General features: G+C 40.6%; 1 protein-coding gene across 1 annotated transcript; it reads left to right on the top strand.

Moving 5' to 3' along the window:
- Positions 1-1,668: 1,668 nt before the first annotated feature.
- On the top strand, positions 1,669-15,086 carry ralba (v-ral simian leukemia viral oncogene homolog Ba (ras related)). Its single transcript, XM_046054277.1, has 5 exons — positions 1,669-1,821; positions 10,553-10,776; positions 11,467-11,675; positions 13,100-13,277; positions 13,439-15,086. The coding sequence occupies exons 2-5, from the start codon at positions 10,663-10,665 to the stop codon at positions 13,559-13,561; spliced, it is 624 nt and encodes a 207-aa protein (XP_045910233.1). The 5' UTR covers positions 1,669-1,821; positions 10,553-10,662; the 3' UTR covers positions 13,562-15,086.
- The last annotated feature ends 5,632 nt before the right edge of the window (positions 15,087-20,718 follow it).

The raw sequence follows: 20,718 nt of genomic DNA, 5'->3' as shown, positions 1-20,718 counted from the left end.
CCTAAGGGAGTTACATTTACTCATTTGGCAGACGCTTTATCCAAAGCGAGTTACATTTGAGGAACAACATCTCCCACAGAAAGCTCTGCTCTGAACTGCCTGAAAACAGCTCGTTTGTAGTCCAGCCTTTACATCCCTTTCTTGTGATGTCACAAGAAAATATGGATCGATATCTAAACTCAGTCATTTGGAGTGAGTGTGTGTTTTATTATAAGTATCTTACTGTCACCAGGATGGTCTAGTTATACACGGTTGATAGGAACTACTTTTCCTTCCGCCTGTCAAAGTCATGCTTGCACTACGGCTCTGTGACTGAGCTTCTTTGAAGTGAGTCGCTGCAGCCCTTTACATTACTCGCGACTGAATACTGACTCTGGCTGACTGTAAAAGCCGTCACGTCTGGCTGTATTTTAGCTGTGAAGGTAATAATGTTGCTCTGTGTGATGTGTGTGCAAAGTGAAATACTTTGGCAACACTGCAAACTTTGCTAAACATCTGAGATTAAGTCAAAATAATAGGATGATGTTATGAAGTGGCAGTTCTGAGCAAGAGATTTTCATTATAATTAAAGAATATGACGGTAGTTTGATGTCTTGTCATTATGCAGGTATTATTTTGAATTGGTAAGGCTACAGCGTACTCCTTATTTCTCTCATAAATACAGAAACGAGAGGGGGGACATCACATTAAACTAGAAATAAAATATGTAAGAAGTATTGGTATTGGTATCGGCAATAACTGCCTGGGGATTACTTGGTGCTGGATCATATAGGAATAAAGTGGTATCTCACATCACTACTGTTTTTTGCGCTGACCTGCCCTTCTCTGCTTCTGATTGGCTAGTAGTCCTTAACTAGGAACTGCACATGTGCAACTGCCAGCAAAGATCATTTAGAGACAAGATGTATCACTCCAGAGCTAAAATGAAGCCTTCAACACAGGGTGAAAAGAGGAGCTGCAGCAATGTGCGGTATGAAAAAAAATATGCTGTTTTTTTTAAATTAAACCATGTAAACCTGTTCTGGTACAACCCCTAAATAGGATTTTGAACCTTAAAATGAGCATGATACCACCTCTTTAAACCTAACCATTTACTTTTGGTGCCTAAACCTAATGTCGGTAATTAAAGGCCTACGTACAGAGAAACCATTTTTCTCTGCAGGCAGGCCTTTAATTACTAACCAAACTGCAACTGCTTCACAAGATTTGATTTCTTTTTTAAAAGTTTGTTAAGCGTCCTTGGGTTTGTGAAAGGCGCTATATAAAGTATAATAATAATAAAGTTATTATTATTATTATTAATTATTATTATTATTATTATCAACAGCCTATGGTGCTTAACTTCCCATTTGGGTCCCAGAATCTGATGAGTCAGAGATTTTGGTGTCACATCTTATTTATTTATTTTAATCAGAAACTATATAAAAATCGTCAGCAAAATTACTCAATTTGTAGTTAAGAGTAGTCAAGAGCTAAAACAAACTGATATGATCCTTTAAGGCGCCACACAGGAGTGAAATTCCTCGACCTTAATATATATAATATAATATAATATAAATTATATTTCTATACATTAATTCCTGTTTTAGTGTGTTGCTGCATTGTACGGGTCAACAGCATGTATTTTGTACGAGGCTTCAGTGGAAATCAAAACACACGACGCTGTGACGTTACTTCCTGTCATCTGCACTGTTACATCCGGAAGGTGGGGCTTTTGTTGCAGGAGCGGTTTGCGTTTGGAGAACCAATGCCTAGAAATGCTCCATTAATGCGGTCGTCCAGATAACATCGACCGAGGGCAGAAATACAAGTCCTGCTTTGGTAAGGCTTCAGAAATGTGTTAATGTGGAGGAATAACTGGGTGTTTGTTAACACGGCCGTTAGAGAGCAACAAAGTACCACACCTGTTTTAAGGGTAGGACGAGAGACCGCTGGACCCAGAAGGCTGACCGCTTAACGTCAGACAGATTGGTGCAAATACACTCCCAAGTCGTCTTAAGTTTAAGTTACTAGCTAGTTTAAATGTATGCTTTAGTGTCGTAGTTCACGTATCATTTATCTATATGTTAAATGGTTGTGGAGCATCTGTGATGTAACATTAAGCTAACATTAGACGGTGTGATCTTTAGGTTAGCTAACGTTGTTTAGCGTTAACGTTACTGGTTTGCATTTAACTGTTTGTGGGATTTTTTTCTTCCTTTTTCATAAATGAACGATATGAACAGATATGTTTTAATGTCTTCATATTAAATTAACTAACTACCGCTGTGGTGCTGCGGTAACTGAAGTTTCTTCAGCTAAAACGGTTTCTGTTAATGTTAATTCACATTACCAAAATCAGTGTTTAGCTTTTGTGTTGATGGTAAGCTGCTGTTAGAAAGTTATCTTAACGTTAGGTTTTGACTTGAAATAACATTACGCTCGATTAAGTAGTTGTTTAAACAGCATCTATAATGAAGTTACTCCGACTTGTTTTTGCTGAAAAGTCCCCCCCTCCTCCCTGAAGACACGGCACACCCAGGCTGGCTCACGGTTTCTTGGTGTAATCCCAACTGTCAGCAAAAACTCTAACACCGTACTTTTCCACCACACAATTTTGGCTTGTAGCCTGTAAATTATTATTATTAATTCTGCAGAGTCTAATTCAGGTATTACAAACTTTATTTCCTCTATGTCCAATCGGTTAAATGAAATCAAGGAGTTAAATCTCTTATTTTCTAGAGAGCCTATTGAAACACAGTTAAAAAGGACCTCTGCTATTCCCAGGGGTCTTTTTACTCCCTTTGAAGGCAGAAGAAATGTGAAACTTTTGCCAAAACAAAAAAATCAACCTCATAAATACTTACTAAATACTGTCTTATAATCGTTTCTCTAATAGTCTTCTTTACTGAATAGATACAGGGTTTTGTGTTTCAGAGATGCTTTGGGGATGTGCTCCACTCCAGATATGTCCAGTTATTTATTTGATACAATGAAAGAATAATTGATCACTCAGTCAGTGCTTGTTGGCTTATGTTTGAGGGCTATATGTTATACCTCTACTTAGGAAACCAAAGCCAGTTTGTTGTTGACAAATTATTTCACAGTACTAAGACATCAGCTTTGCAAATACAGCACAAGGCAATCACTTGCTTTACAGAAGGAAATGATGAATGTCCAAAATAAAGGGTTGACAGAAAGTCAAAAGACTCATCATCATTAAATCAGATGTCAGCATATTCTTACTAGCCATCTAGGCTGAGGCTGGACAAACATATTTGAATTAAATGTTGTTGTCTTGTGCTGGAGTTGGAGGAAAACATTGAATCTCGGACTGTAGCCACTGTGTTGCTCATTGTAAGATTGCTTTGCAAAATGTACAAACCATACTCAGTCTGAAAGTGCATAACAGTGTACACACAATTAGCAGCTGTTCAAAAGCCTAGGAGGATAATGCCAGTTTGAGTGAGATTTCAGATTCTTAAGTTGATCATTAATAGCACAAAAACGGCTAGATCAGTCAAAATAGCTCTTGTGTGTGAGATCTCCCACAATTCCAACATGCGTTCAACCCCCTGGTAAACTCATGAGCATAATCCTACCATTTTAAAGGAATCCAATTCAGGAATTGTTTGGCAGTCCTTCTAGTGCTCCACCAGTATCGTCCAGGTTTTTGAAATCTGAAACAGATGGTTTTGTTTCGGATCTATTGGTCTATCTTTTGTTATGACAGCATCAACCAAGTATTTAATGTTTTTCCGACCACAACATTTGCTTCTTTTAGAAAATGCTGTTTCAGGCTTTTCAGGAGATGCCTAAAACAACATTTAGACCATCACAGGAAGTGACAACTCTCCAGTGAAGTTCAAACTAATGAAATGGGTCAGTGCCTTAATTGGCATTGACCAATGTTGGCAGTGTTGTAGCTATCTGCTTAATGCAAAGAACAGCAACACAGCTGTATTGTGATCTATTCTGCCGAAGAAACCGTTTTCTGCGTAGTTCCCCCATCCCCATCCCTGTAGTAACTATTTTATTCTTCACTAGAATATTTTTCCTAATTTTAATCCCTCTGGTTCCTGGTTACTGCAACGTATCAGCTTTTTCTGCAAGACTCAATTTTCCTCATTTTGGATCTAACCTGGTTGGCTCATATCAAACAGTGCCATCTGCATTTCTGATCAGTTTTTCATTTTCTGATGAGGTTCCCGAATGGCCAAGGTTCTTGGTGTGTAATAGCACTGGAGTCAGAAAACCATCTGCTAATGATGTTGCCAGTGGAAGTGGAGGGAAATGGCAGAAAGACCGGCGAGGCTTTTCTTTTACTGGACTTGGAAAGTGAGGGATTACGTGCAGTAGTGATGTAGATAAGTGCATACCTAGCTGTCATTAATTGTCTACTTTCTGTCAGCAGGGAGGAAAGGAAGCCTATATATTTTGTGTGAATGTTAATTATGAACTATGCTTGAGGAATTGAGGTGAAAACATGCTCATGTGGCCATTTCTGAATAGACAGGGACATGCTTCTGTTTGTTTGCAGATCCCTTCAGTCATCTGACCCCCACGGTAGCTAATATGATACATACATACAGGACGGATTATAAAAAGCAGGACATCCTGTTTCCTACAAGGAAGAGGAACATGTTATGCAAATATTTGTTTGCAGAACACTATGATAATACAACTTTTTTTAATACATCAATTCCCCTTAACCCACAGCTGGCATTCAGTGGTCAGGGTGGAGCATTAGGCTTAATTCAGACCAAATCAGGCGACAAACTGTAACCTACACATTTACCAGATTAACAACTTCACCACTCATCCTTTTTACACAGCCGTTGATTCTGCCCTGTTACTGCCTCCGCTGCCGGGCAGATGGCAAGGTGGAAAAATGGCGCAACAGTCCCACCGTTAACAGGCAGTGTAAAAGGGGCTTTAAAAAAGTGTTTGTGTGTAGGCTGTTTGCCTCCATGAAATATGTAAGTATGCGTCACATCCACAAGAGGCAATTGTAAATCATACCAAAAATAGCATTAGATTAGCAGTGCGTAGTTTGATCAGTTTCAGGTTACTTATCTTTGGTCCGTATTGTTTTGTTCCCGTTTATGTTTAGTTGGTGACGGTGGTCTTTCTTTAAGCTACAGGGTACAGTATGTTCTGTGGTTCTGTCATGGAAGTATTGCATAGAATGAGGTTCACTGCCCAGGCTTTTCAAACTAGTCCAGGAAGCACCAATCAGCAAGGTTTGCAGGCACCATGGGCCCCGTGGATGCATCTGTGCTGCGAGGCAGAGGGATAGTGGGGGGTGGTGCGGGTATAGGTTGATTTTTCTGTGCTGCTCTCATAGTTTACAACTCCCCATGATAGCGCCGCAGGCCCCTAGCTCAGTGTAGGTGGTATGTAACTGAGCCTATTGTGTTTGCTGTCAGGCTAATGAAAAAGTATATAGCAAGCTTGAGAGATGAGTAGTGGTCAGCTGGGAGTTACTCAGCGGGAGCGAATAGATTTGTTAGTGAATGCACGGTGAGAGCTGAACTCTCTTTCTTTTTTTTTTTCTATTCACCCTGATCAATCCAGAGGAATGCTTAAGTGATGGGAAAGACATGAGTGTTTGGATAGGATCGTCAGGGTCAGCTGCAGGGAGGTTAGAAAGGCTAAGCCCGAAAGATCTTTTGCAACACAGTGTCATCCTGTAATAATGTATTTTCTCTGTCTATATAAACAGTACCATAACACGGTTTGATGTTTTGCCTGAGTCATTGTTGTCGGTGAAGACTGTGCTACATTTTGCACCTTGATGATAATTTCCACATGAATAAGAGGGCTGGGGGTTAGAATACAGATGTATTTGAAAAGCAACTCACTTAGTGTTGCTGAAGTAGGAAGGATTGTAACACAGAGAGGATTTAGTTCCCTGTTGCCCGGTTTCGTCAAAGGCTCCTCTGTGCACTTCCCCGGCCAAGGGTTGTTAGTATGCATTGTGGGGTGCTTTTTGAAAATGTCCTCCTTGCTCCTGTATACCGTCTTTTTAAGCAGGCAAAATCATTTCCTGATCTCCTTGGTGATCAGTGATCATTTTAACTGCTATATCTTGATGAAACACATTGCTACGATTACTCTTAAATTGAGTAATCGAATAATACATTGTTGGACAACTGGGATTCAAATCTGAGGATTTTGAATCCCAGTTGTTGTGTGTAACAGATGACCCATTCTTAAACATACCTCATGACTGAGATGACTCATCTAGGTTGTATTGTTTTCTCCACAGAGAGCTGTAATTATGACTAGTTAGATAGGTAGCTGAAACAAAAGGGCTCAGTCCCCAGTTTTCATTTGCTGGACTACTAATTAAGAACATGTTCAGTCTAGTAGCAGTCGAAATTGTACAAGACACAACAAGGATTTTGATCTCCAGCTGGTGCATTAGTGAAAGAATTCAAGAAAGGTCTGTTTAGATATAACGAGAGTTGATGTAAGAGGGAAAATGGAGAGACATAATCATCCTACTTGCAAGTTTTACAATTAGCATGAATTCACCCTAATGTTCTCTCCTCAAATGACATTACATCCTGGAACCTCTGTTGCGATATTTACAGAGCATCAGTGCAACACCACAGTGTTTCAGTTCAGCCACACCCAGGCTAGGTCTCTTCAGATTGTTTTGGTTGACTCAATTGACCAGTGCTGATGAGATGTGGCTACACTGAGCTAATCTTCTCTGAGGAAATCCCCTCACCCCTGTGACCCCTGGGATGGAGAGAGAGAAGGCAAGAGAGAGTCTCTGCAACTATGACTCATATCTTGAATTTCCACATGCACATAGACTCACTTATTCACTGTGCTAACACTTGGTTTGTTTGTACCAGTTAAACCCCCTAACTTCTGCAGGGTTCAGTGATGGATCATACCTAAAGAAAGAGAGCTGCCCTATTCTGAACATGAGAAGATAAAAACGTGTTCAAATACCAGTCACCATCTCAGTGTTATTATAATCAGCCAGTTGAGTGATGAAATAATTAGTAACTGATGTCCGCTGATATTTATCAGCTCCTAATCTGTCGAAGCATACCTTGATAAGATCGGTGGTCATAAATGGCCTATTTATAAGGCTGCTGGAATCTTTTATTAGTATCTGTGTGAGTCCTGGCAAACCTTCAAGCATCCCTGCCAGAGAGTTAAGATGAGCATGGAGGGGGGACATTGACCTATTCTCCAGAGGGAATCCTAATGAATCCCTGTAGCACACACTGCACTGGTGTCATCTATATTTCAGGGGTTTAGCTACCAAAACCCTACATCCCCTAAAAAGGTACCAGTACTGAGCAGACTCTGGTTCCATATCTAAGTCACAGGGCTTATGGCGCTCATCTGTTCTCTGTCGGTGGAGACGGAGCAGGTAGAAGCTCGGGTGCCTTTCATGCAGCCATGAGCAGAAAGTAGCTATCACACTAACTTTTCGTGAACCGACCAATCACCGCCTGGATAGTTTGATGCGCCACAGCAAACTTTTAAAATGCTGAACTTGTTGTTCTGCGTGAATGATTATTGATGAGTTAGTACTTAACATTAACTAATTAGAGACTGAGCACCATGTAGATAATTTTTCCAAATCTGCCTTTAAACCTGAAAGAAATAATGACATTTATCAGGAGAATAATCGATATTGAATCATATGAAATGTTTTATCATGATAACATTTTCAGCCATATTTCCCAGCCCTAAGTACCAGCACCTATATTTTCCACTTCAAGCACTGATTATAGGTGGTGGCAGAATGTTGCCAGAATGCAGGAAATGAAGTGTTTAATGTTCAAAATCTGTAGTGTACAGTCATCTTCTCGTCTTGTTCTTGTGAACCCAATATTTATGTTTCATGAACTAAGTGCTCTTGCCCCCTACCCTTTATCTTTGTCGTAAACCCCGGACACATTTCAGGCACGGAAAGATTTCTTGCCCTGAGGTCAAGCCTAAATGTTAATTCCCTTGTTTTTGTCAGTGCCCTCCATTAAAACCCTGCATGCAACTTGTGGTAAACTGCAGCTGGTGAAAATATGGTAGAACCCCTCCCCTAAAGTCTGGACTTCCTTTGGAAAAGTTGCACTCAGCACATTCTTGTGCTAAGCGCACATATATTTTCAACCTTCAGTGTGTTAACTGATTTATTTATTTATAGCTTTGGGGTGGGTGTGTGTGTGCGTGTGCGCACAGGGAAGTAGGTTACAAGTGAATAATTTAAAAAGTGACCCCTATGCGTAAGTGCTGAGTTTGGCATAGGTTCTTTTGGAAGGTGTGTGTGGATATCCTTCCTATGGGCCCTTTCACTGGCCTGCTTACTGATAACAAAGACAGGAAGAGCACAGGTCAGATTCTGGGACCATGATGCCACATCCTCAGCCTCCTCAGCCATCACACTACAGCAGGCATACTCAAGCATAGGTTAATTTGATGCAAAACCACATGTTCCTCCCTGCTTTGGGACAGTGCAAGGAAATATTGCAGCAAATTCTCACATGCACACTTGCACTGTTTATGTAAAACGTGTTGACATCTTTCACACAATGTTTCACCCTCAGTCCTATGGAAGTCTTACAGGCCTTTTAGCTGGTTTTCATGGGTGTCTGTATGATCGTGGCATTTTCTCCACATTAATAATGAACCTTTTTAATGTAAAAACACACAAAATAATGATAATAATTAATTAAATAATTTTTCTGCCATCAGCTGGAATACTTTCTACCCCCGCACTTGTCTGGTTAACTCTCAGTGCACACTTGTCTCACTGTATGAGGTGAAGTGAAATGTTTACTGTTAGGGAGGAGCAGATAGTGAATAAAGCTATGAATCAGTTCAGTGCTCCCATTAGTGTGACATCCCGAGAGGACGGAAGTAATCTTTCTTTCTTCCTACAGATGGAGATAAACCTAAAAGGGGGAAGGTAAAGGAAAAAGAGAGGTTGGTTCATGTTATGTGACAGCAAAAGCATAATGCATGACACAGACTTTGAAAATACCAGGTCAAAATATCTGTCACATCTAGTGCCCTGGGGCTTCTCGGCTCAAGATGACCGTGTGTATTTATATATTGTGTTATTGTGTTATGTTATTATCGGATGCTCAGTTGTGTACTTGACTGTTCATAGTTGGTAGTGAGTTCAATAAATGGCTGGGTGTTGGGTTGCTTTCGGTGGGCCTGTCCAGCAGTATTGCCAAGGGTGGAGCCCAGAAAAGAACAGTGAGTGGTAACACCTAAAACTCGAGTTCAGGATTTCCCAAAGGATTAATTGATGACTGAATGTCATTATTGTTAATCAGATGGAAGGCAGTATAATTTTGTCAGCAGGCTGGTCCACAGGAAGTGATGGCTTTGGATGTCTGCTGCTTAAAAAGAACACAGGATACTGGTTTGGTTGACCTCCCAGGGACTGTCTCAGTGTGGCTAAGATGCATCCTGTTAATCGAAAGTACAGTATTTCATTTTCGTTTCCTTTTCTTTCATTAACATACAACTATCAGCCATTAAAATAAAAGAAAAAATGTCTCTGAAGGAGATCATTTAAAAGGCCATCAGTGGCTATTTGTAATGCAGTGTAGCATTACAATCAAACTAGTGATGCTCAGTATTGAATATGTCTGCCAATATGCAATCATTTGTTAATGGTAATGTCGGCTGAAACGGCTATAAATAATTTTAATTTCTTTGCAATAAGAGCACAGGTCCCCCTCCCACAACTGGAGTTAACATACTGTGATGGGCTTCACTGCTTACTTAAAGCTTAAATGCAGAAAACATACTTTCTGTGTAACAGTTTTTTTTCTACAGCAGATTGACCTCTGCATGCTTGTCTATAAGATCACCTATTACTTTGTAAGTATGTAAGAATATCCGTAGAAATTAGCATATCTATAGAAATGAACAAAAAAGTAATACAAATATTCGACTTCTATTCTTGAAATGTGGCTAATAATTGCCACAATTAAATATTTCTTTTGAATTCTTTTGATTTACCCTGTTCCCATCTGACACTCTTGATACAATGATTTCCTATCCATCCAAAGGCTGTGCAAGTTAAAACATGACAGGCAGGCGTTCACAGCGTACGCAGTTTGCACTCTGTTGGAAGTTGTGTCTGACGGAGATAGACGATATGGAAGTCAGTTGAAAGCAATCGACTCTGAGCTTTCACCTTCTGAGGGCAGGGCCCATATAGCACAGATAGATGGGCAGTGATGTCTCCCTTCTTTTTAACGAGGTTAGCACATGATGTCCTAAATGCCTTCTTGCAGTGGAGAATGATGGCGTCATTACTTCTGATCAGCTGCAACGACCTTTTGATGACGAACTTTATAAAGTTCTAGGATTCATGAGTAGGCAATTTGGCACTTTAATGGGAAGGGAGGGGGGGTTAGGATTCAAGACTTTTTGGAGCAAAGCCTAGCGCCTTGGCACAGCAAGTTACTGTCGTAGTGAAAGCCATTAAGTTACTGTCATCTGACTGTAGGCACTTATGTTCTCCCTGTATGCAGGTTATTTACTGAAAGTACTGATATGTTCTCACTTTTGCCATTCACAGGTTGTGTCAGAGTGTGCCAGGGTGCAGAGAAGTGTGTGTGTGCGTGTGTGTGTGTGTGTGCGTGCGCATGTGTGTGAGTGTGTGAAAGAGACGCAAAGAAGAATCCAGTTATGGCTACCAGTAAAAGTAAAAACCAGAGCTCTCTGGCACTGCACAAGGTGATAATGGTGGGCAGTGGAGGTGTCGGGAAGTCAGCCCTCACCCTGCAGTTCATGTACGATGAGGTGAGTCAACACAACCCTATAAACTTGAACTTAAAACTGCTATACGTTCAATGTGACCAGAGGGCGGATGGAGAAGTAGGTTATTCAACAGTAAGCACCTCTTTGTCTAACCTGTTCACAGTTCATTATTTATGCAGCGTCATAATCTACATTTTAGTTATTTGCTAAACATGTGACTATGTCTGCACTTCCTCTCAACGCTTTGAATCCTCCTGTCAGTGGTTCACTAATGGAAGGCTTTTAAGGTGAAGCAATTGCAAGAAGTGCTATATTCAAAATGGTTTGGAAAGCAGTGACGCTGCTGTCTGTTACAAACAAAGTAGGAATGCGATTGTAGGAAACAGCAGTGGCTCCTACATCACACAAGTGCGAAACTACTGTAAGGGATTCTTAAAGAGGAAACTTTTCTCTTGTCCACTTCTTGCTTGACCACAGATGTTTTTTATTGTGACAACTCAACCCTCATCTGAGGACAGAGACAGTCCCAGTTTTGCTCTGCTACCAAGATGCATTCCTCAGTCATCTGTCTGACTCTGTCCGTTAGATGGCTCAGTCACGCTTCCATTTTAACCAGTGTAGCTGTCTGTACATAACTGCTCATGCCTTACTGATGCTTTATGCGTGTAAATACTACCTGCAGCCAGTTTTACGCTTCAAAATATCCAAAGAAATGTATCTTTTCATCTTCAGTTTGTGGAGGACTACGAGCCCACCAAGGCAGACAGCTACAGGAAGAAGGTGGTTCTGGATGGGGAGGAGGTCCAGATTGACATTCTGGACACAGCCGGCCAGGAGGACTACGCTGCCATCAGGGACAACTACTTTCGCAGTGGGGAGGGCTTCCTGCTGGTCTTCTCCATCACAGAGCATGAGTCCTTCACTGCCACTGTGGAGTTCAGGTACTGTATCCTGCACTTCATCTGTCTGTGTGTGGACTGAGAACATGTAAATAGTGCACCTATAGGGGCTTAGACTCCTGTGGGTGTTAACCCTGAAATATATATTAGGAGATGGTTGCCATTCTTGTTGTCGAATTTATTTGGTTTCGACAGGGGCCCCAAACAAACTCTTTAACTTTTTTATTTTTGTTTTTTTTGCCCCCAATCCCAGTCTCAAGAAACTTCGTATAGAATGAAATATATACTATCTGCCAGTACCCTGCCCTAAATTAGTAATGCAAATCCAATTTGTTTAGGAGCTCTGCATTTAGAAAATATAACCTGCATCACAGCTTTGCGTGATTCGTTTTCTATAGTGTCTATAGTGCAGTTTTTGTAGAGGGAGAAGTGTGTCAGTGTGGAGCTGTTGTGGCAGGAAGGTTCAAATAGGATTTAGACTCTCTCCATCCTTAGCATGAACAAAACACTGAAGCTCAGATGCAGATTTCAGTCAACAGCATTGTACAATCATGTTCACCTACAAAATGTTGCTGAACTACAAGTAAAGTGTAGTCCTAAGGCCCCTTCCACACTACTGCGTTTTAGAATTAAAACAGAGACCTTTTGCCAAGTTTGCACCTCCTGTCCAGACTAAAATGGCGAAAACTGAGCTGTAAAACGGAGAAGTGTGGAAACGCTGCAGACCCCGTTTTTTGTTTTAAAACTCCGGAGGGTGTTTTAGTTAAGACGGACAAAAACGGAGGAATTTAGAAACGATGATGCAGGAACTCACGCTCGTCTCTCTGATTTGGTCTTATAAGTCATGCAAAGCAGAAACACTGACACCGACAGAGTTTTTGGTATTTGGTTGGTATTTTTCTTAAAATATTCTTTACTGTGCAAATAACACTACTACTGTGCATGTCGCCGTTTACATTGCGACTGCTCCCGGTCTGGTGTCCGCCGCCACATTCCTGTGTTACATTCAGTAACGCAAAAAAAAAGAATCTGGTCTGATTCTTCGTCTGCATTAATTTATTCTTTTGCCAAATCTTCTGTAACTACGGAAGAGAGCATCAGCTTCATGTTTACACCGGCACGAGCATGCCCAGTGTACCTGAACGGCCACTAGATGTGCGTTTTCAGTCATTTTAATGTAGACTGAGATCAACTCTAAAACTCTGGTGTGGATGGCGATGGTATTCGTTCTATGTGTGTGGGGAAACATTATTTGACCCTTTCATGCTATAAATTAGGAAGTGGTTCAATCTATTTACAGAAACACAATGGGTCATTGTTGAAAACAGGCATAGCTGAAAACAGTGAGTTGCAGTAGTCAAAGAATGAATGGCACCTATACCGATCTTGCTAACCAGCTCTCAACTGAACTGTGATGGAAAACTGGTGAAAATACAAAAAATATACAATCTGTGCTCGGCTGACAGGGAACAGATCTTGCGGGTGAAGGCGGAAGAAGACAAGATCCCTCTCCTGCTTGTAGGGAACAAGTCGGACCTGGAGGAGCGAAGGCAGGTTTCTGTGGACGAGGCCCGAGGGAAGGCCGAGGAGTGGGGCGTCCAATATGTAGAGACATCAGCCAAAACCAGAGCCAACGTCGACAAGGTACGTCGACACCCTTGTCAAACTTGGCACGTTACTGTACATTGACGTATTTTCAAATGAAGGGTTTTCATTTTATCGTTACTGTATCAGATTTGCATGTTGCTTCTCTGAGTTGCTTACTTGATAACTTGATTTTTTTAAAATTTTTTTTATTTCTACAGGTTTTCTTTGACCTGATGCGTGAAGTACGAGGCAAGAAAATGTCAGAAAACAAAGACAAAAACGGAAAAGGAAAGAACAAGAAGAACAAGAAGAGCTTCAAAGAAAGATGCTGTTTACTTTGAACTCTTCATGGACCTTAACAACACAATATAACTGTTGAGTTGGGGATCAAAGCAGAGCATCCTTACCATTGTCATTCAAATGAAATTTGATCTTTTTAATAGCTGGTTATATAGTATAGTGTTTAGAACAATCTCAACCACTTTTTTTGTTGCCATTTTTAATGAATGAAATCTGAGTTGCTATTTCATTGGAAGATAACCACTGTTGTGACTGTGACTCGGACTGCAGTGCTTGATGGCTCATAGTAAGCCAATGACCAAACTGCCATTGACACTAACTCTGCTGCTCAAGACATTCTCTACTGTTTAACTCAGCGATTATACTGCCTTTGATGTTGGTTCAGTGTGTTTTACACAATTGTTGAGTCTTTGTCAAGTAAACAGTGCTCTTCATTTCTTTACCTGCTCTCAATCTTAACCGCCATAATCCTTAGGCTCTTAATATAGACCCCTTGAATTTGTGTTCATCAATTTACCAAGAACTCTTAATGCTGCTGTCTTTCATATTTATAATCATTTATGATGACTGTCTGTTGAAGATGTTTGCCTCACTCATTCATCTGTCCAGATTCTGATCTTCACAACTTCAAATGTTTTCATTTTTAAATCCTTGAGGCATTTTCTATTTTTTTTTTTTTTCAGTTCATTCAAGGATTTGTGATTTTCTGACCACAGAGAAATCAGTCGGTGCAATCAGAGAAAACAGGGATATTTTGTTGTCAGGCCTTAGATAATTATCACAAATCAGTCATAAGATGTCAGTTTTTCAGCAGGATTGCTGCAAAATAATATCTTCTGTCACTGAACATCACAGAAAAAGCCCAAATTGATGGTGATATGTAGATATTTTAACCCTTTTGTTAGATATTTTGAGGCTGTGAAAATGTAATGTAAAACTAGTATTTTGTTCTTGGTAATGAGCAGTAACTTGGAGGGGAGAGTAGACTGAAACCTGGCCCTTTTCACCCTTCTCACAGTGCAGATTACTTCTTGTTTTTTCACATGACAGGTGATGTTCGGAGTCTGTACTGTAAGACAGGTGTTGACAATCCATGCTTCTCATCCATGATGGCATTATAATCAATAACGTCTCATTAATCTTAAAAATACTAATGTTCTTGTATTTCCTTGTACTTTTGAATATCATGCACTACATTGCCGATACCTAAGAAGCGGACTTCATGCTGAAGGGGTTAAAGCTGAAGGGTTTTTTAAACTGCCAACAAAATTACAAAAAAATCAAACTGTTTGTGGATGTACAGTATGTATGTTAATTAACTGGGCGTATGTGCATTTACCAGAAATCCTAATACCTTTCTGCGTCTGTGTGCGTGAAGCTTTGACGAGGGTGCCAACTTCCTAACTGTTGTTAAATCAAGTGCTACAGTGAACACAATGTTTCTACAACTGCCTAAACAATTCTTTGTAACATGTCCTCCTTTTCTTTTACTTCCTACTGCTGAGAGTATGCTTTTATCTCTGCAGCGAGTGTTGCCGAATAAATGCTTTTTTTTTTCTTTGTAAATACTGGACATTATTTTTTGTCTCTTAAAACCCTTAAAGCATCGTGTACATAGACTGTACAGTACATATATATACACACAATGAAAAATCTTAATTTAGATTTCATATTAAAACCATAGCAAGAGACGACTTGCGTTTGATCCATTTTAATTTATAAACCGATTAAACTGAAAGTGAATTGGCTCCCTTCAGTAGACTTGGTGCTTCATGTTGCTCTCTGCTGGCTAGTAGAGGTAATGGAACTGCTCTCACTGCTTACTGTATGGAAACTGTACAGTTAACGTTGGCATTAGCAACTGAAGTGAAATGTTATGGTTGTCATTTCTTGTTCCCTTTGGGGCATTCAGTGCCCCAGTTTAGTCAAATAACGCAGCAGTTACTCACTTACCATTGATTGTTCCTCTGCCATCTAGAAAAGAGTGCCAACGGCCTGTTTTTCTTGAATATGACAGTGATGTACTACCACCATTTCTATTAACCTCACAGGCTGATCTTACATAGCAGGATAACGTCACCCACAAGATGAAAAGATGAAAACAGGGTTGACTACATCACCAGGCAGAGACTAACCATATATCATTTTGAAAACTGTTTTCTTGTAGTAGTAGGGCAGTAGAAAATGCATTCCCTCTGTACTATGTCAAAGGAAAGGACATACCATTGATTTTTAAGATGACTTCATGTACTCTATAGCTAAACATGAGAACGCAGCTTGTGTGGCAGGACTTAAACTTTACTTTTAAAAAGTGATTTTGTATACCTGTAGTATCCCTAAATGGACTTACTTGTGTCTCTCTTACTCAAAAGCCTGACCTTAATTTGTAGTATTCCTGTAGGGACTGATGATTTGCTGTGATATTTCCATTTGGTCCTCTCTGGTGTCAACACTCACATGTCCCTCTTGTCCTCTAATCAATCGTCTGTTTGTTGGCTCCAGGCTGTGCATGTTATCAGCGTCAGAGATAAGACCGTTACTTCTCTGGACTTTTGTAGAGAATTGTAAATTTACAAGTATTGATCGGACAGGCCAACACCAGGTGAATTCTTAAAATTCTGTGTTCACCTTTAAAAGAGAGAGAGCGCGGAGAGAGACACGCTGCGAGGAATTAAACCTGTAACATTAATGGCAGCCACTGTTCCACATTTAATGCATGCCTCATGTAAACACACTAATCCCCCAGCAGTTTATATCACTGGTGACACCTACTGGGGTTTACAGCATGTGGCAGCATTTCCACCAGAGAAGCTAAACATGTCACAGCTCTGATAAGCACATTTACCTGCCTGACGCTCACCTCTCTGGATTTCCACTCTTCCCCTGCCCCTCTAAGTAGGCAGATTAGGTGGTCTGTTAAACCCGCAGGAAGGCACTTATTTGGAAATGTATGAAAGGGCAAAGTGAGCCAGGCTAATGACCGATGCAGTGTCACTAGCGCACTCTCGGGTCTTTTATCATTCTGCAGAGAGGGGCCCCGTCCTCTGAGTAACCCTCATTATATCTGAGCTAATGTTGGGGATGAGGATGTTCAAGTGATAAAGCACCATCACAGTCTTTCATTATACAGAAAGAGAAACAGACTCGGTGGGATTGTGCTCGACCTATAAAATAAATGCAATGGACAGAGAATAACTTCTATTTTAGCGCCTGTGCCATATCCTGCTGTCTGCAGGATGCATTTCAGAGGGGAGACATGTTCACTCTTTGACCATGGGATGGCAGTCTTGATATTCTGAAGACCCAGTCTGCTGTTGGTTGTTTTCTACATCATTAGCGCTCTCACTATCCTTTCCACTACTAGGCTTCATTCAGCGGTGGCTATTGACTGACTGAATGTCACTGAATGAATGTTTGTCATCCCTTATTAAACAATGAGTTCATGCAAAATTAACAAATAGTTTATAATTATCTGGATGTTTACCTGTTCATTATTACATGGCATCACATCATTAGTAATAACATTAGTTCAATCTTTGTGTTTTATTTTTATATATCAAGAACAAACAAAGTTAACTTTACCTGTTGCACATAAAACATTTGCTGACACAATGTCAAGACAAAACAACTTAAAAACACACACAGTCAGTTGTTGTTATCAACTTCCACACAGATCTTTAACATCTTTAACACACAAATGACAAATTTTACCATATATTACCATTATTCATTAGTCACTTTAGAACTAAGCTGTGCATTGCCGCTGCGCTGTCAGAAGAAGAAAGCAAACCTATCTGGACTGTCATGAAACAACAGCCCATTCTTCTGTACCTGCACTGTGTGGCTGGCAGTAATAGCAAAACTATCAGCGGCTTCACTGCAGCACAAATGACTGTCAGTGGGAGAAAGAAAGAAATCCTATTTGAACTGTCTCTTATTTTCTCTGCTGCTCCTCCCTTTTAAAAAGAGTGTGGTGGTATCTCAGTACTTGAGACTGGTCAGCACCATATCTTTCATTCTTTAATGAACAATTAGATATAAAGTGTATATGATCAAACTAGGGTATTAGTTGATTAGAATTAAATGATACAGATAACGTGTGTTTGTCTTTATAAATACATTCATCTTCATGGATTTGAATGTTTTCCATTACTTTTTTGTACTTTTTGTTCTAATTAGAAAGTTTTTAACATTTATTTTTCAAATACATTCCTTATTAAAGTGTTCTCATATTCCCTGATTGATTCTCATGCAAGTATTTCTTGTGAAATACTTTATTTTGAAATGTCTACATTGGAGGTGCTGAATCCTTCAGAGCAGTGTTTCCGAACCTAGAGGTCAGTCCCCTCCAAAGAGTCACAAAATAAATATGAGGGGTCGTGAGGTGATAAGTAAGTAGGGTAGGAAAAACACAAAGTTCTGCAACACAAATTTGTTTAGACTTTGGAATGAATCTTTGATTCTTCTTTTTTTAATAGTGGAAAGCTTTAGTTCTTGGAATCTCTTTGAATATTTGTCTTTTTGAAAATAATTACTTCAATGAAACCATCTGAGACGTTTAAAGAGAAAAACTCTCTCTGGTGAAACATGGGGCCCAAACCAGAAACTGCTTTTATATAAGTGGTCACAGCCAAAAAATTTGTAAATCACTGCTTTAGAGGCTGGCTGTATGTGCAACACGTCCTCATATATAAATGACAAAATAGGTCGATTGTCAAGTCTCCCAAACTGACTGTTGGAAAGTACAACGACATATATGACCGTTGGCAAGTAGTACCAGTCCAGCGACAGGCTTACTGGACCTTCAGTGTGTTACTTAAGTCATGTGACCTAAGTCACATGACGTTTAACATGTGGATAACGTTGTGAAACGGTTGTAGTTTGGTTAGGTTTAACTACTTGGTTAGGTTTAGGAAAAGATAATGGTTTAGGTTCAAATAAATAGAATATGTAAGTCATGTAAGTCAAGTGGCACAAGTCTTCTACAAAATGTTATTTAAAGAGGTGGTATTATGCTCATTTTCAGGTTCAAAATCCTATTTAGGGGTTGTACCAGAACAGGTTTATATGGTTTAATTTTCACAAAACACCATATTTTTCTCATACTGCACATTGCTGCAGCTCCTCTTTTCACCCTGTGTGTTGTACGCTCCGCTCTTGAGCTACAGAGTGATGCATCTTACTTGTATAAAATCTTTGTTGGGAGTTGCACATGCGCAGTTCCCAGGTAAGGACTACTAGCCAATCAGAAGCAGAGAAGGGCGGGTCGTAAGAAACAAGGTAGTGTGATCCAAATCAAAGCCGCTTCAGACTGAGACCGTAACCTAGCAGATGGTATAAGTTACTCACAATTCCACAACATCATTGTTCCACATCTTACCATCAGGACTAAACGTTGAACTGTTGCCGGTGTTCTGACGATCTATGCTGCCTTGACGAAAAATGCTACCATAGCGCAAATCGATAGACTCGACTCTACTCGGCCCTGCTCCGTTTTCCATTGCAGATAGTACGTAGCTTGTCGTCATAGCGACACCACACACAACGGCCGCGACGTAATGTTCAATGCGACACACACACCAGCGACACACACAGCTTTCTCTTTTTTAAGTTAAAACGTTTCAACATTCCTCAGAATGTAAAGACAGATAAGCGGTATGAAAACCTTCCAGCTTTGTTTTCCTCTGCCGTTGTTGCTGCAGCGGTCTGTGTGACGGCGGGAGCAGAGGGCTCTGTGAGCGGGCGGCTGGCCGGCCTCACACGCCTCACACGCTCCTCCCGCGGGTTGGTACAGGCTTCCCCCGCAGCCACTTGCGGAGCTCCTCAACTCCGACAATATTCAAGCACATTTTTGTTCCGCCATCACTTCTCGTAAAACTGTCAATATTCGAAATGTACACAGCTGTGTACACATAACTCAGTGTTTCCCACAGAAGGACAGTGTAACTGTGGCGCAGTTATATACAGCATGCTAGCTTCGAAAACCCAGCTGTATTCTAACGTTAACTTAGCTCTCCTTATTAGCTAGGCTCCTTACATACTTGCTAATAACTTTTAACAGCTGGGTCTCCGACATTGTTGGACAGATTTGTGCAGCTGTGTTACGGAGGGAGAGAGAGCGAGAGGATGTGCTGCGCAAATATGCGCTGCCTGCAGCTCAAATACGATTTTAAATAGGCCTAGGCCGCCACAAATAAATTAACGCTTGGGAAACACTGTAACTTATCTGCTCATGTTCAAACCTTTCTGCACATTCAGAATCTCTCCCACATATCTAAGTTCTCTGACATGTAAAGAAAAAAAGTCGTAATGGGAGACTAACGTCATTAGCCTATTTAAAGAGAATTCATAATATTTTACTACATGCCCTATACTGCATTATGTTTCTGATTCACTGGAAGTATCCCCTTGACTGTCTAACAGACAAAACTGAATGAGACGAGGAGGTGCTCATGCCAGGGGAAAACGAAACTAACCCGACAACACCTGTGATCAGACAGAAAGCTCACGAATAATATTAATATGTTGCCCTCTGCTGGCTAGTAGAGGTAATGGAATAATATAATGGAATAATAACTTCAGCACCTCTGCTGCTTACAATCCCCAACAGAGCAAGACAGGTCTTCAGTTTTTAACGTTACATTTTTAAAGCCTACTGAAATTACTGTATATGTCGGCTTTGGCACAAACTAGTGTTGTGTCGTTCAAAGAACGTTTCTTTCATAAGACCTAATCGTGTGTATGACTCGGGAGGAACGGGTTGTCTCAGTGAATAATTTGTTAATTTTCACGCGTGAAAGATCTTGGACTCGTTCACTCGTCACACGGCAGCTGCATAGGCTCCGTCAGCACAGGAAACTGAATTGATTAATTCACGACTCTCAACTGTGGGTCTGTTTGAGTCGTTCATTTGTCACGTGACAGCTCAGCTACAGGGCTGTGGTAAGCAGGCAGCACAGGAAACAGAACTGATTAGTTCACGACTCTCAACTGTGGGTCTCTAGGTCTGAGTCGTTCATTTGTCACGTGACAGCTACTGTGGAGCAGGAATGAACGACTCGTTCAGCGCTCACATGGGTCCTCAGTCTTTCATTCACTCTGCAGGCTGAGTGACTGCCAGCGCCAGAGAATGAGAGGCAGGTCGGCTGTCAGGTAACAGTCACTGGACTGACATTATATAGCTATTTTGTTAATTATG

The sequence above is a fragment of the Micropterus dolomieu genome, linkage group LG07, assembly GCF_021292245.1.
Source record: "Micropterus dolomieu isolate WLL.071019.BEF.003 ecotype Adirondacks linkage group LG07, ASM2129224v1, whole genome shotgun sequence".
Classification (NCBI taxonomy): Eukaryota; Metazoa; Chordata; class Actinopteri; order Centrarchiformes; family Centrarchidae; genus Micropterus; species Micropterus dolomieu.
This window is presented reverse-complemented; position numbering and strand designations above follow the sequence as displayed.

Bases quoted from the DNA above. Each gene is read 5' to 3' on its own strand.
- ralba (XM_046054277.1), top strand. From the start codon at position 10,663: ATGGCTACCAGTAAAAGTAAAAACCAGAGCTCTCTGGCACTGCACAAG. The intron at 10,777-11,466 runs GTGAGTCAACAC...TTTCATCTTCAG, and splicing joins TGCAGTTCATGTACGATGAG to TTTGTGGAGGACTACGAGCC. The intron at 11,676-13,099 runs GTACTGTATCCT...CTCGGCTGACAG, and splicing joins ACTGCCACTGTGGAGTTCAG to GGAACAGATCTTGCGGGTGA.